Source organism: Odocoileus virginianus, chromosome 2 (genome assembly GCF_023699985.2).
Source record: "Odocoileus virginianus isolate 20LAN1187 ecotype Illinois chromosome 2, Ovbor_1.2, whole genome shotgun sequence".
In the NCBI taxonomy this organism is placed as follows: domain Eukaryota; kingdom Metazoa; phylum Chordata; class Mammalia; order Artiodactyla; family Cervidae; genus Odocoileus; species Odocoileus virginianus.
The window spans coordinates 45,285,922-45,299,759 of NC_069675.1; the positions used below are offsets into that span (position 1 = coordinate 45,285,922).

A 13,838-nucleotide genomic window follows, 5' to 3' on the forward strand; every position below is an offset into this window, starting at 1 on the left:
CCTTCTTTGCTTTCCTTTTTAGTTTATCATCATTTTTCCAATTGGTATGGAATCTCCTTGTCTTACTGTTCTTGCTATATTCCCAGCCCTGACTTGTGCCTGGCATATACCATTAAACAAATATTTGCAAAAAAGTAAAGAGTTGAATTCAAAAATAATTTTTCTCCTGCATTGTTGGTCTTTTTTTTTTTTTTTTTTGGTATGTAAGGAACTCAGATGCTTTTTTCATTTGTGTTCTAAATGTGTATACATATATATAGGCCTCCCAGGTGGCACTGGTGGTAAAGAACCTACCTGCCAATGCAGGAAACATAAAGTGATGTGGGTTCAATCCCTGAGTCAGGAAGATCCCCTGGAGGAGCACATGGCAAACCACTCCAATATTCTTGCCTGGAGAATCCCATGGACAGAGGAGACCGGTGGCCAGACATGAGGAGCCAGACATGACTGAAGTGATTTAGCACACACACATATTTATATATTTTGTGTGTGATAAAATATACACATGACATAAAATATACCATTCCAACCACATTTAAGTGTATAGTTCAGTAGCATTGAGTATATTCAGACTTTTGTGTAACCATCACCAATCCCCCTCCAGAACTTTTATGTCATCACCTCCCCACCTCCTCCCATCCCTGGGCAATCACCATTCTTCTTTTTGTCTCTATGGGTTTGAGTACTCCAAGTACTTCTTATAAGGGAAACATATACATACATATATATATATACACACATACACATACACAAGTTTTGAAAGTGAAAGTCACTCAATTGTGTCTGACTCTTTGTGACCCCATGACTGTACAGTCCATGGAATTCTCCAGGCCAGAATACTGGAGTGGGTAGCCTTTCCCTTATCCACGGGATCTTCCCAACCCAGGGATGGATCCCAGGTCTCCCACGTTGCAGGTGGATTCTTTACCAGCTGAGTCACAAGGGAGATGTTTGGAAATTAATGCACACATTCTGGCTTGTTGCATGGCCAAAACACTCTTGAGACATCTAAATAGGTGTTGAAATTCCCTGACAGTCCAGTGGTTAGGACTTGGGGCTTTCTCTGCCAAGGTTATTGCTGTTGTTTGTTGTTTAGTCTGTAAGTAGTGTCTGACTCTTTTATGACTCCATGGACTGTAATGCACCAGGCTCCTCTGTCCGTGGGATTTCCCAGGCAATAATACTGGAGCAGGTTGCGGCTGAGTCACTAAGGGAAGCCCTCATGGCAAAGGGTCCAGGTTTAATCCCTGATCAGGGAAGGAAGATCCCATAAGCCAGTGTGTCTCGGTCAAAAAAAAGAGATGCTACTCTGATCCACCCCCACCCCCTCCATGCTGTCTCCTGCACCCCACTTTCTGATTTAGCTCCATCAGAGATTTACTACTGGCTGATCTTGTCAAGACTTCCAGGAACTCGGCATTCTCTTCTGCTGCTTCTCACAGCACCGGGGAGCCAATCTCTAGGTAAACTGGATAAAAATGCAGATGCTTGACATTTGCTCCAGACCTAGTGACTTTCCACCCACACCTGGTGGGGCTGAGGAATCAGCATTTTATCAAGGTGCTCAGATAGTATTGCCTGCTAGGCGTGATTTCAGAGTTTCCAATCCGCAGTGGATCCAGAAGAGGGCACGCTGTAGTACAAGCCTGAGGTCTGCAGCCCCACCCTGCCTTAGGTACTTACCCTTCTGTGAAATGGGGCTAATAATTCTTAAGTCACAGAGACGAAATGAACATCTTGGGAGATAGCATCTGTGATTGAGTTTTGTAAACACCGAAGAATATACACATGTAAAGGCTGTTCGTATTATCTCACAGAAGCCTCCGGGTTCTGTTTCTGCAGGCTCATCATCAAGGCCCCACCCCAGGCCAAGGAATGACAAAAACATCCCATCAGGTTGACATCATGGTGGGGGCGGGGAACTCAGTGCATGTGTCCTGTCTTAAGCAAATGAAGCAAAACACTTTATTAACATTTACCAAAAATTTAAAAATATCCATTCATGTACATTCTTTTTATTTTCTTTTAAGTACACCTCTTTTTTTTAAATTGATATAGTTGATTTACAATGCTGTGTTAGTTTAAGGTGTACAGCAGAGTGATTCACTTATATATATATTATATATATATATATATATATATATATATATATATATATTCTGTTTCAGATTCTCTTCCCCTATAGATTATTACAAGGTACTGAGTATTGTTCCCTGTGTTATCATGTACTGGTTTAGATGGTAAATAATCCACCGGCAGTGCAGGGACCCTGGTTTGCTACCTAGGCCGGGGAGATCCCCTGGAGAAGGAAATGGCAACCCACTCCAGTATTCTTGCCTGGAGAATTCCATGGACAGGGGAGCCTGGCAGGCTACAGTCCATGGGGTCACAGAAGAGTCAGACACGACTGAGCAACTAACGTGCACATTTGTACCTTGTAAAATGGGTATAATTATCCTCATTTTACAGATAAGAAAACTGAAGGTTTTCATGGAAATGAGATTTCATGAAAGAAAGAAGCCAAGCTTTAAATCCTGTGACATTTGGCTAAGTCACATGATCCTTCAGGCTCCTCGGCTATAAAGCAGAGTGAGAGGTAGGTTATCTCCTCAACGGCTATGATGGGTGTTTCATAAGGCATGTGCCTGGCCTGACACCGGGGTTGGCACATGGGTCCCCTGCATAGTCCCTGCTCCCTGTTCTGTGCTCTACTGTTATGCCGGGGGACCTCAGGGAGCTCTAAACATGGAGAGCAATGAAGACAGATAGGCTGGATACTAGTATCCAGCCGTGTTCTGCTGCAGGAATAACCAGGCATGGAGCTAAAAGCCTTCTGCTGAGAAAATTGCCATGTCTGTTGGCCATAGCAGGCTTCTCCTGGATCCACTGATCAAACAGTCTAGGCTAGGATCAGGACTAGGAAGGCATGGGGCCAGGGAGACTGCGGGGGGGGCAGTTGACAAACTTTATTTGAAGTTCTCACCATCCTGCTTTTCCCAAAGGTGACTCTGATTGGTAGAGAGTAGAATTCAGTGGGCAAAGGTGTGGACCATCTTCGAGAAGGTCTTGCCCAGGTAATTTCATTCAACATGGCCAGGTACAGAGAGCTTCCCTGGCTGAAGTTGGACAGACCACCTTGTCTGGAGCCTGATGCAGCTGGAGGCCAGAGCGTGGAGAGCAGCTACAGAAATGCCTGGAGATCAGGCCTGGGACCTCCCTTCTGAGTCTACCCTTGGAAAGCCTGTCCTCTGCCATTCATTCCTTCAGTGTTTATCCAGCACCTGCTATGTGCCAGGTCTCAGGAGCCACCAAGATAAATAAAACAGTAATAATTTTAAGTGTTAGTTGCTCAGTCGTGTCCAACTCTTTGCCACCCCATAAACTGTAGCCTGCCAGGCTCCTCTGTCCATGGCATTCTCCAGGCAAGAATACTGGAGTGGGTTGCCATTCCCTTCTCCAGCAGATCTTCCTGACCCAGGGATTGAACCCAGGTCTCCTGCATTGCAGGCAGATTCTGTATTGTCTGAACCACCAGGGAAGCCCTAATAATTCTAAAGATAATAAAAATTAAAATTAAAAATATCTTATTGTTATTGAGCCTTCATTGTTTGCCAGGCTCTAAGCACTGACTCACGTAACCCTCAGAGCATCCTTATAAGGAATGGAATAATGAAAGGACTTAGGAACCCAAACTGCTGGGGGCAGGAGAATATCAAGGCAGGCTCTTTGGAGGAGGTGATAATGCAGTTGGGAGAAAGCAGAAGGACTTTCTAGCAGACAGACAGAAGCAGCAAGTGCAAAGCACAGAGGTGTGAAATGTGTGTGTGTGTGTGTGTGTGTGTGTGTGTGTGTGTGTGTGTATAGGGAAGGCAGGGAGGTGGGGTTGGAAAGGTTGATGCCACATATGAAGGGCCTTTGCAGTGACGACCCCAAAGGGCTGGTTCTTTCAGGGAGATGAGAAATAATCCGACCTTTTTTCCATAAATTCCTCTGGGGTAATACAAGGAGAAACTGCAGGGGGCGCTCCTGTGCCAACAGAGGACTCTTCTGCCGCGGCGTCCGCAGGGAGAACCAAGTCAGATATCTGAGGCAGAAACTTGGGACTTTAGTGGCTGTGGCTCAGAGAAAGCCCAATTTATCAGCCTTCAGACCTTGAGAACGTGGAGCTAGTGCCTCATATGCAGCGTGTTGGGGTCTCATCCTCCTCTTTTGAGCGGTTCCCTCCTGGGATCCCCTCTGGGATCCCCCTCCGCTGTCCTCTCCTGCTCCACGTGACCCAGGGCTCAGCTAGTCTTCTTGCCCCGTCCAGTTCTGGAGCTGTCCAGGCATGTCTCGATGGTCAATTGTCTAACTTAAGCAGAGCCAGTCACACCCCTTGTAAGGCTATGATGAAGACTGGGACCTCCTGAACACCTCAGATTAAGAACCCCTGAAAGGGGGCTTCCGTGGTGGTCCAGTGGTTGGGAATCTACCTTGCAATGGAAGCGACACTGGGTTGGATCGCTGGGCTGGGAAGATCCCACGTGCCTGGGAAGATCCCACGTGCCTGGGAACAACCAAGCCCAAGCATCACAAGGAGAGAAGCCGCTGCATTGAGAAGCCCAGCACCACAACTAGAGAGTATCCCCTGCTGGCAGCAACTAGAGAAAGCCTGTGCCCAGCAACGAAGTCCCAGCACAGTCAAAAATAAATATTTCAAAAAAGAAACATGTAAACAGAGAGGGAGGTATTAAAGAAAAAAAAAAGAAATAGCACATTATTATTCATGTTTTCACCTCAACTAAGTCATTTTGTGGAAGAAACTATATGTTCAAATAGTCAACTGATTCACATGACAACCCTGGGGAAAATGTTATTTATTAACAAGTACTGAGAAGTAGTGCAATTTCATTCTTCGATACCTTTTTTATGGACATGTTGGAAGGCAGCGTGGATAAAAGAAATTCACTAAAGAGTATAACAAGTGAGGGAGAAGGGAACATACTAGGTAGGAAGCATTTTACAACTGATGAGGAGACAAATATCTGTGAGTCCAATTGTTTTGTTATAGTTATTCATTTATATTTTAGTTTCCACATATAAGTGAAAGCATACAGTATTTGTCTTTCCTCTGTCTGACTTATTTCACTAAGCATATTACCCTCCAGATTCATTTGTTGTTGTTGCGAATGGCAAATTTTTGTTCATTTTTATGGCTGAATAATATTCCATTATTAGTTAGTGTAAGTTGCTCAGTGGTGTCTGACTCTGTGATTCCATCGACTGTAGTTTCTTTGTCCATGGAATTCTCCAGGCAAAAATACTGGAGTGGGTTGTCATTCCCTTCTCCAGGGGATCTTCCCAACCCAAGGATCAAACCCAGGTCTCCTACATTGCAAGCGGGTTCTTTACCATCAGAGACTCCAGGGAAGCCTAATATTCCATTATACATACATTCAATTAGACACACACACACCAAGGAAATGGCAACCCACTCCAGTATTCTTGCCTGGGAAATCCCATGGACAGATGAGCCTGGTGGGCTATAGTCCATGGGCTCACAGAGTTGGACATGATTGAGCAACACACATACACACACACACCCCCCCCACAGACATAGAGAACAAACTAGAGGTTACCTGTGAGAAGAGGAAAGGGGGAGAGGCAAGAGAATGGGGTATGGGACTAAGAGATACAACACAATATGGTAAATCAACTTCAACAAAATTTAAAAACTATACCTGTTTAATAAGTGATTTGGTAATATGCATCAAGAACATATTCATACACTTTGACCCAGTAACTTTGTCTTTCTTTTTCTACCTAACTGGAGAAAAATATTTATTCTGTGGCATTATTTGTAAGAGAAAATACATCATTGGAAACTTGGATGTTGAACAATACTAATTATGGTATGTGTTCGTGCAATAATATTTATGAAGGTTTAAGGCTGAGTAACAGTATGTATACTTAATGCAACAAGACCAAGCAGAATGTAAAATAATGTATTCAGTGTGAGATATTTAAATATGCATATAAACATATAAAATGTGCATATAATTAAACACAGACTATCACAGGTGCTATGTTCACTCAAAATGTATTAGCATTATTAATACCCCTTACAGATGAGTAAGTTACTGTTCAGAGAGATGAAATAAGTTTCTGGAATACTCCTCAACTGGTAAATTGTGAACTCATGAACCCCAGTTTTGCCTGGTTTCCCCAAACTGGTGAAATTCCAGTTTTGTCTCGTTCCACTGAACAAGAATTTAACAGTTACCTTGACTCCCTGGGCATCGAAAAGTCAACCAAAGTTGTCAGTGAGCAGTGGGATTACAGGTGGTTTACTTTTTTTCTTCTCACCTTTCTTCATTTTGCAACATATTCCAGAGAAAATATATGCAGATTAAATATTTAAACTTTTATATTTGAAACTAAATAGTGAACATATTTGGAGCATGTGCTAGATAAAAGTTGATCACAACCAATGTGCAGAAAGCTCCTATAAATTGATAAGAAAAAAGATAAATAACTCAAGGGAGAAAGATGCAATTCAGAAACCCAATGGCTAGATTCAGTAGCCAAAAGATTCAACATATTCCTAGAAGTTAAATTAAAACCATGCTGGGACATTCTGATGAACCAGTAGTTAATACTCCATGCTTCTACTGCAGGGGACTTGGTTTCAATCCAAGAACTAAATTCCCACATGCCTTGTGGTGCGGCAAAAAAAAAACAAAAACGCCAAAACAAAAACATGATGAGATACCATTCTCCATCTTATCAAGTTGGCAAAAATTTTAAAGATTCATAATATCCACAAGCTGGTGGGGAGATGGGAAAAGAGGCACTCTTACCCACCGCTGGCAGGAAGGGGGCTGTTCTGGTAGGATCTATTAACACTACATACGCATATGGTTTGACCTGGAAATCCCATTTGTACCATTCTGCCTAATAGAAATCAAAGCACCACTTGTAAGGATATATGTTTAGGAATAATTATTGTGGCATTATTTGTAGAAAGGGAATTGGAAAAAGCATGACTATCCACCAATATGAAAATAATAAATCAAAATCGATCAATTCAGTGGACTATCAGGCTGTCATGAAAAAGAACTGGATCTATAAGTAATGGAGTGTAAAAAGGAATAGATAGAGTACTGTGTATAGTATCACTACTGAAGTGTGATCTATCTCCCAGCAGCACTGGCATCATCTGGGAACTTGTTTGGAAATACAGAACCTTGTCCTCATTCTTTTTTTTTTTTTTTTTGATGTGGACCGTTGATCATTTTAAAAGTTTTTATTAAATTTGTTACAATATAGGTTCTTTTTCATGTTTTTTAGGCTGCGAGGTATGTGGGATCTTAGCTCCTCAACCAGGAATCGAACCTACATCCTCTGCATTGGAAGGAGAAGTCTTAACCACTGGATCACCAGGGAAGTCCCTTGTCCCCATCCTTGACCTACTGAACTGGAATCTGCATTTTAACAAGATTCTTTACAGAAACACCAGTGTTTAGTGTGATCCTATAAAGGGGAAGCCTTCTCATGTGTCATGGCAAAAATGGATAATCATCTGCCAAAGTCCGACCTTTCCTTCTACGTTAACTTCTCACTTTTAGCTGGGTGCATGGCCACCAGGGGCAAAGACTATGTTTCCCAGTCTTTCTTGCAGTTGGGTGGGACCATGTGGCTGAGCTCTGGCCAAGAGGACAAGACTGGAAGTGAAGAGGGTCATTTCTGCATTGTGCCCCTAAAAGGGACATTGCCCGAATCCCACTGGTTGTTTCTTACTTACATTGTCTTTTTTTTAAGTGTGCACTCATTTTATTTATTTATTTTTGGCTCTGCTGGGTCTTTGTTGCTATGAGGACTTTTCTCTAGTTGTGGTGAGCAGGGGCTACTCTTTGATGTGATGCAAGGGCTTCTCATTGCGGTGGCTTCTCTCGTTGTGCAGAACCCCTCTAGGGCATGCGGACTTCATCAGTTGCAGCACACAGGCTCTAGAGCACAGGCTCAATGGTTGTGGCTCACAGGCTTAGCCACTCTATGGCACTGGGATCTTCCTGGACCAGGGATCAAACCCGTGTCTCCCGCATTGGTAGGTGCATTCTTTATCACTGAGTCACCAGGGAAGCCCTGTTTCTAACTCTCTGCTAACTGAAACCTATCAGTCACAGTATCAGCCACTATATGAGTCTGTTCAGCTGCCATAACAAAGTACAACAGTCAGAAATTAACTTTCTTCCAGTTCTGGAGGCTGGAGAATCCAAGATTAAGATCTGGCAGGATGAGACCTCTTTATGGCTCCCAGGCTAATGTTTTGTTCCATCTTCACATAGCCTTTCTTTGGAGTGTGTGTGTGTGCGTGTGTGTGTGTGTGTGTGTGTAGAGTTCTCTTTCTTTGTGTGTGTATGTGTTTACTTTTCTCTTTTTCTTTTTAAAGACCACCAGTCTTTTCAGATTAAGGCTTCACCCTTTTGACCTCATTTAACCTTAATTACTCTCTAAGTCCATGGGGTCATAAAGAATTGGACACAACTGAGTGACTGAACTGAACTGAAAGGCCCTGTTTCCAAATACAGTCACGTTAAAGGTTAGGATTTCAACATATGAATTTGGATGGGGGACACAATGGACTCCACAGCAGTCACCTGTGACTCAGCTAGAAACTGCTGCAAAGATTGCCATTTCTCTCACCTGCTTACCGCTAAACTGTTAGATGAGAGACAAACTAGTACATTATTCAAGACTTTGTACTTTGGTTCTCTTTGTTACAGCACCTTAGACTGTTTCCTAACTGACTCTTACATTTGTGTTCCCCAAGGGCCACTGAGCAAGAGGAAACATAGGAAATGAAGCCCTCTAAATGGTTACTGTTGATTGCTACAAGGGTGGGAGTGCGGAATGAATTAAGAGCATTGAGGTAAAAAGTTATCCAACAGCATTTTAAGGTTTACAATCATACCCAACATTCAATGACTATGGGAAACACGATTATTTTCCCTTTTGTAAGACTCCTTATAGCAGGGTTCTTACTTATACTGAAGCACACATATTCCTGCCCTTCATACATACCGGTTTCCCTTCTTCCCTCCCTCCCATCTTCCTTCTATGGCGGGGATGCTGTGCCCCAGGTCAGGCCAGGGAGTCAAGTCAAATCAGGCAGGCCAAGTCAAACAAGCACAGTCTTGGTGCCACTGGATTGTCTTTCCAGAGTTTTATTTTTAGTTCTCCGATCCATACTCCAAGGGATTTCCTTGTGAGAGGGAGGAATTTCCACAGGGCCCTTAGAAGGTGTTCTCAGCCTACCTACTGGTAAAATGGCATCAAGGGCCCCCATCGGTTCAACATGGGAACCTTGACTGTACAATGAGAAGGGCAGGCACAGCCGGGCAGTAGAAAGTAGCCTTTGCCCACGTCTGGGGCAGGCTGTTGCTCAGGCTCCAGAAGACAGGGGAAGTCGGCACCCTGTCGAATCCGGTTCGGGTCGCCGTGGGCCAGGTACAGAGCATGGGAAGCTGGGTACACGGATGGACAGACGCTGGTGAACCTACATTCATCCTCCACTGGGGCCACATGGTCCTGTGATGGGAAGAAGCCAGGTTGCCCCAAGTCCTTGGCTGTCATGTGGGGTCTTTTGAAGGCAGGGTATCCATCTTCTAGCTTGGGGTTGGGGCTGGGGGTGGGTCTGTAGAACTCTTTATCCCGGAGTTGGGTGTCCAGCTTTGCTTGCTGTGGAAATAAATCATACACAAAAAGAGGGCGGAGAGAGGCAACAATGGAGCTTCTTCCCAGGAAGTCTCCAAGACAGAGCACACTTGGGACTTCCCTGGCAGTCCAGTGGTTAAGACACCATGGTTCCACTATAGGGGGCATGGGTTCAATCCCTGGTTGGAGATCTAAGATCCCACATACCACAAGGCGGCCAAAAAAAAGAAAATTAAATTCAAAAATAAATAAATAAATGAGACAGGATATGCTTTTCTTTATTTTCCAGAGATTAAATAGTTTTTGAATGGTAAGATATACAACAGAAGGATGTACTGAAATAGTACAAAAGGGTGTATAGTGAAAAGTAAGTCTATTTCCTACCCTCCTTCTTTCTCAGTTCCCATCTCCAGGGACAACCACTGTCATCAAAGTGTTCTGTGTCTTATCAGAAATATTTTATGTACATGTAAACTTATATGTATATGTCCAGATGCCTTTCATCTGTACACACGTGATATATATTATTATTTCAGTCTGCACTTTGCTTCTCCTAAATAATTTAATCTCAGAAACTGTTCCACCTTTGTTTGCAGAGATCCTCTTATTAATTTTAGTGGGGTTACCTCAAGATAGAAAAACATGTCTTGAATAAGACTTATAAAGAGCAAGGGTTTCCCAGGTAGCTCAGTGGTAAGAATCTGCCTGTAGTGTAGGAGCTGCAGTTTTGATCCCTGGGTCAAGAAGATCCCCTGTAGAAGGAAATGGCAATCCACTTCAGTATTCTTGCCTGGAGAATCCCAGGGACAGAGGAGCCTGTTGTGCTACAGTCCATGGGGTCTCAAAAGAGTTGGACACACACGACTTAGCAAATAATCAACAATAAAAAGAGCAAATGATAAAGGAAAAGACTGATACATCTACCTATATTAAAATAAGAATTTCTATTCAGTGAAAGAGTGAAATGACAAGTCACAGACTGGAATTTTGCCACTTGGACTGTAGCCTACCAGGATCCTCAGTCCATGGGATTTTCCAGGCAAGAATACTGGAGTGGGTTGCCATTTCCTTCTCCAGGAGAGACCCAGGGATCAAACCTGGGTCTCCCTCATTGTAGGCAGACGCTTTACTGTCTGAGCTACCACACACACACAAGGGAGTGCTTAACCCAAAACTCAGAAGAATGATTACCTCTGGAAGTTGGGGGAAGGGTGGGAACAGGGAGGGGCACGCAGCGCTCTAAAGTGTTGTGTTTTTAAGCTGACTGATAACAGGTACATTGGAGTTTATCAACATTGTGTGTGTTAGTCGCTCAGTCGTGTCTGACTCTTTGTGACCCCATGGACTGTAGCCCACCAGGCTCCTCTGTCCATGGGATTCTCCAGGCAAGAATACTGAAGTGGATTGCCATTTCCTTCTACAGGGGATCTTCCTGACCCAGGGATGGAACCCAGGTCTCCTGCATTGCAGGCAGATGCTTTACTGTCTGAGCTACTAGCTGCTGCTTTATCAACATTATTTAAACTGTAAATGTTTATTATTTACTATGTGTCATATGGGTGACATACTTCGTGTATATTTGAAAACAATACACATGAACTTCCCGGGTGATCCAGTGGCTAAGACTCTGCCCTCCCACTGCAGCGGGCACTGGTTCCATTCCTGGTTGGGAAGATCCCGCATGCCCTAAGGCATGGGCAAAAAAGTAAATAAAACAGTACACACACATACACACAGAATACCTTTTTAGATCTCCTGGCTTCAGACATCGTTCTCAGTAAGTGCCCTCAATGTCCACACTCACAATAAAAATGGATAAAGAGGATTTCAGTGGGCCATTGAATGGAAGGCAGGACTGAGTGACTTCTTACCTCTTCTGATGTGACCCTGGCGTATTTGTGTTTCCCATAGGGTTTGTAGTCGATCATGTAGGAGCTTTGGTATATGTCCAAATCCACAGGGGCCTAAAGATCAAGGGAGAACACTAAACAAGAGATTTCATCCTGTTGTTCTTCCACTTAAAGGCTTTCAATGACTTCTCATTGTTTGTAGGACAAAGGTTAACTTTTGAGCCTGGAATTTGGAGCTCTTCTTGATCTGGCTTCTACTTGACTCTACCATCTCAACCCCCTTGGCCCAACTCTGCCCACTACCCCAGCCTCACTGCTTTTGACTCTTCCAAGTGGCTGGCACATATTCTTATCTCCGGCTAAAAACATAAGCTATATTCTTCACCTGCTAGCAAACTCCTACACATCCTCCAAAACCCGTATTAAATCCCTTCCCCCCAAATTTCTTCCTCCCATCTCTCTCTACCTTCCAACAATTAAACTCTTTTTCCTCTGCTTCTACGGCACATTTTACATCCCTCACTACAGCAGTTATCATGGTGTGCTATCGCTCACTTAGTGAAGGATACTTGATTAGGATTTAATTCTAGGCATCTCTTCAACCTCAAAGCTCAATGCATTGCCCAACACACCAAGGGTGACCAATACATGTACACTAAGCAAGTAAAGGAATCTCCAGAAAATCGTAAACTCTTAACTTTCTTCTGCTTATTTAAAAAAAAAAAGGAACACCATGCAGGGATGGTAACCAGAGGGAGCTTCAGGGAGCCTGGCCCTCCCTGGGGCTGTTTGTCAACGCTGACAATCTTGAGGTGGTCACAGCGATCAGAAGCTCACAACACTCACCTGTCCAGGGAACACCATGCCTGACATAGCAGACGACCTAGACACAGACAAGCTGGTTAGCCCCGCTTCTGCCACAGGCAGGGAAAATAGTCTAAAACTCCACCAACCAATCACATTACTCAATCGCCAGGCACTGGTGATGGCAGCAGGGATAAATGGGTTGGTGCACAGGGGTCCTGGGGCAAGGGGGCTATAGCAGGACTCAGAGGGAATCACAGTTGTTGAGAACATCAGATCTACCCCTCAGGCAGAGGTGAATCTGGTAGCAAGGCAAGTGTTGTGCTGGTAAATGTTTAGCAATCTCCTTTTGGGCGGGGGAGGCAAATAAACTCCAGTTTTTAGCATTTGCAAAGTTCTGCTAAGTTGTTTCCACCCTGGCCCATTTCGACCCATTCCAGTATTCTTGCCTGGAGAATCCCATGGACAGAGGAGCTGGACAGGCTACAGTCCATGGGGGTCGCAAAGAGTCAGACAAGACTGAAGCAACTTAGCACTAATGCGAACAGAATGTGCTCCCAGAGCTGGGATGACTACAGTGCACGGGGTCCCTAGGAGCCAGGGATCTGAACAGCCCGGAGAAAGCAACGGTCAGGCCTGGAACTTAGAGGCATCCTGATGCAGAAGCACAAATTATGTTTCTAGTGGAGACCGAAGGGATCCAGGGTGAAGGTTTTGAGGCTCTGCATTCTCGGTGGACAACAGCCATGGATGGGTCCAATCACCCCCCAATCCTGCTATCTTAGTGGGGAGGCCTTTCTGCCTGGGCTTGGGGGAGCTCTCTGAGCCCACTCTGTCTCATGTACTTGGCTCTCTAGGTTCTGGATGGCCCCTCCATTTCGTTCCCATGGCATCCTGCCCTGAGGGCCATTCCATTCGGGGACCGTGGACTATCAGGGTGGTTGACAGACCTCAAATAGCCCCCGTGTCCCTTCCTTTTTGTGCATAGACAGCTCCTCTCCCAGACAGGGGGGAAACTTCAATGCAAACAGCACCTACCCTTCCTTCTGCCAAGAGGATAATTATGTTTCAGCCCTGCCAATTCCAAGTGTCCCTGCCACCTGGACAGTCTTGATGCTGTGTCCCTCACCACAGCAGTCTGTGAGATGAACCCTGACCCATACGATGTTGGCTATTTTGGTCACAGTCCCTGGGCATTGTGATGGGGTGACTGGCCAACCTCCTGTGTGTCAGTCCCCTTATCCCTGGCCCACCCTCTCTCATGGAGAGCTGATGGTATTCCAGCATACCTGAGCCAACACGAAGCCTGGCAGCAGTGAAAGGTACCCAGGATGCAAGGCTTTCCAACGCTCTACTGAATCGGTCTATTTGCAGGTTAAAAAGAATCTCATAGGGATTATGACATCAGACTTTGTGTGACTGAAACCACCTCATACCAGAGCCCTTCCAAGCGTCTGTTGCCTGAAAGCCTGTCTTATCCCTCCTCTG

The 13,838-nt window shown here is 44.6% G+C and overlaps 1 protein-coding gene across 3 annotated transcripts in view; it reads right to left on the minus strand.

Annotated features, from left to right (window-relative positions):
- Positions 1 to 9,160: 9,160 nt before the first annotated feature.
- Positions 9,161 to 13,838, minus strand: part of SPMIP9 (sperm microtubule inner protein 9) — a 70,675-nt gene continuing 65,997 nt past the window's right edge. For 2 of the 3 annotated variants that reach the window (XM_020893434.2, XM_020893433.2), the window contains exons 4-5: positions 11,568 to 11,660; positions 9,161 to 9,720 (exon numbers count right to left, since the gene is read on the minus strand). In XM_020893434.2, the coding sequence (XP_020749093.2) occupies positions 9,298 to 9,720; positions 11,568 to 11,660 (516 nt within the window). In that variant the 3' untranslated portion in view covers positions 9,161 to 9,297. Of the gene's footprint in view, positions 9,721 to 11,567; positions 11,661 to 12,392; positions 12,430 to 13,388; positions 13,503 to 13,838 lie in introns of those variants that run through there. The other variant, XM_020893439.2, reaches the window with a different exon arrangement.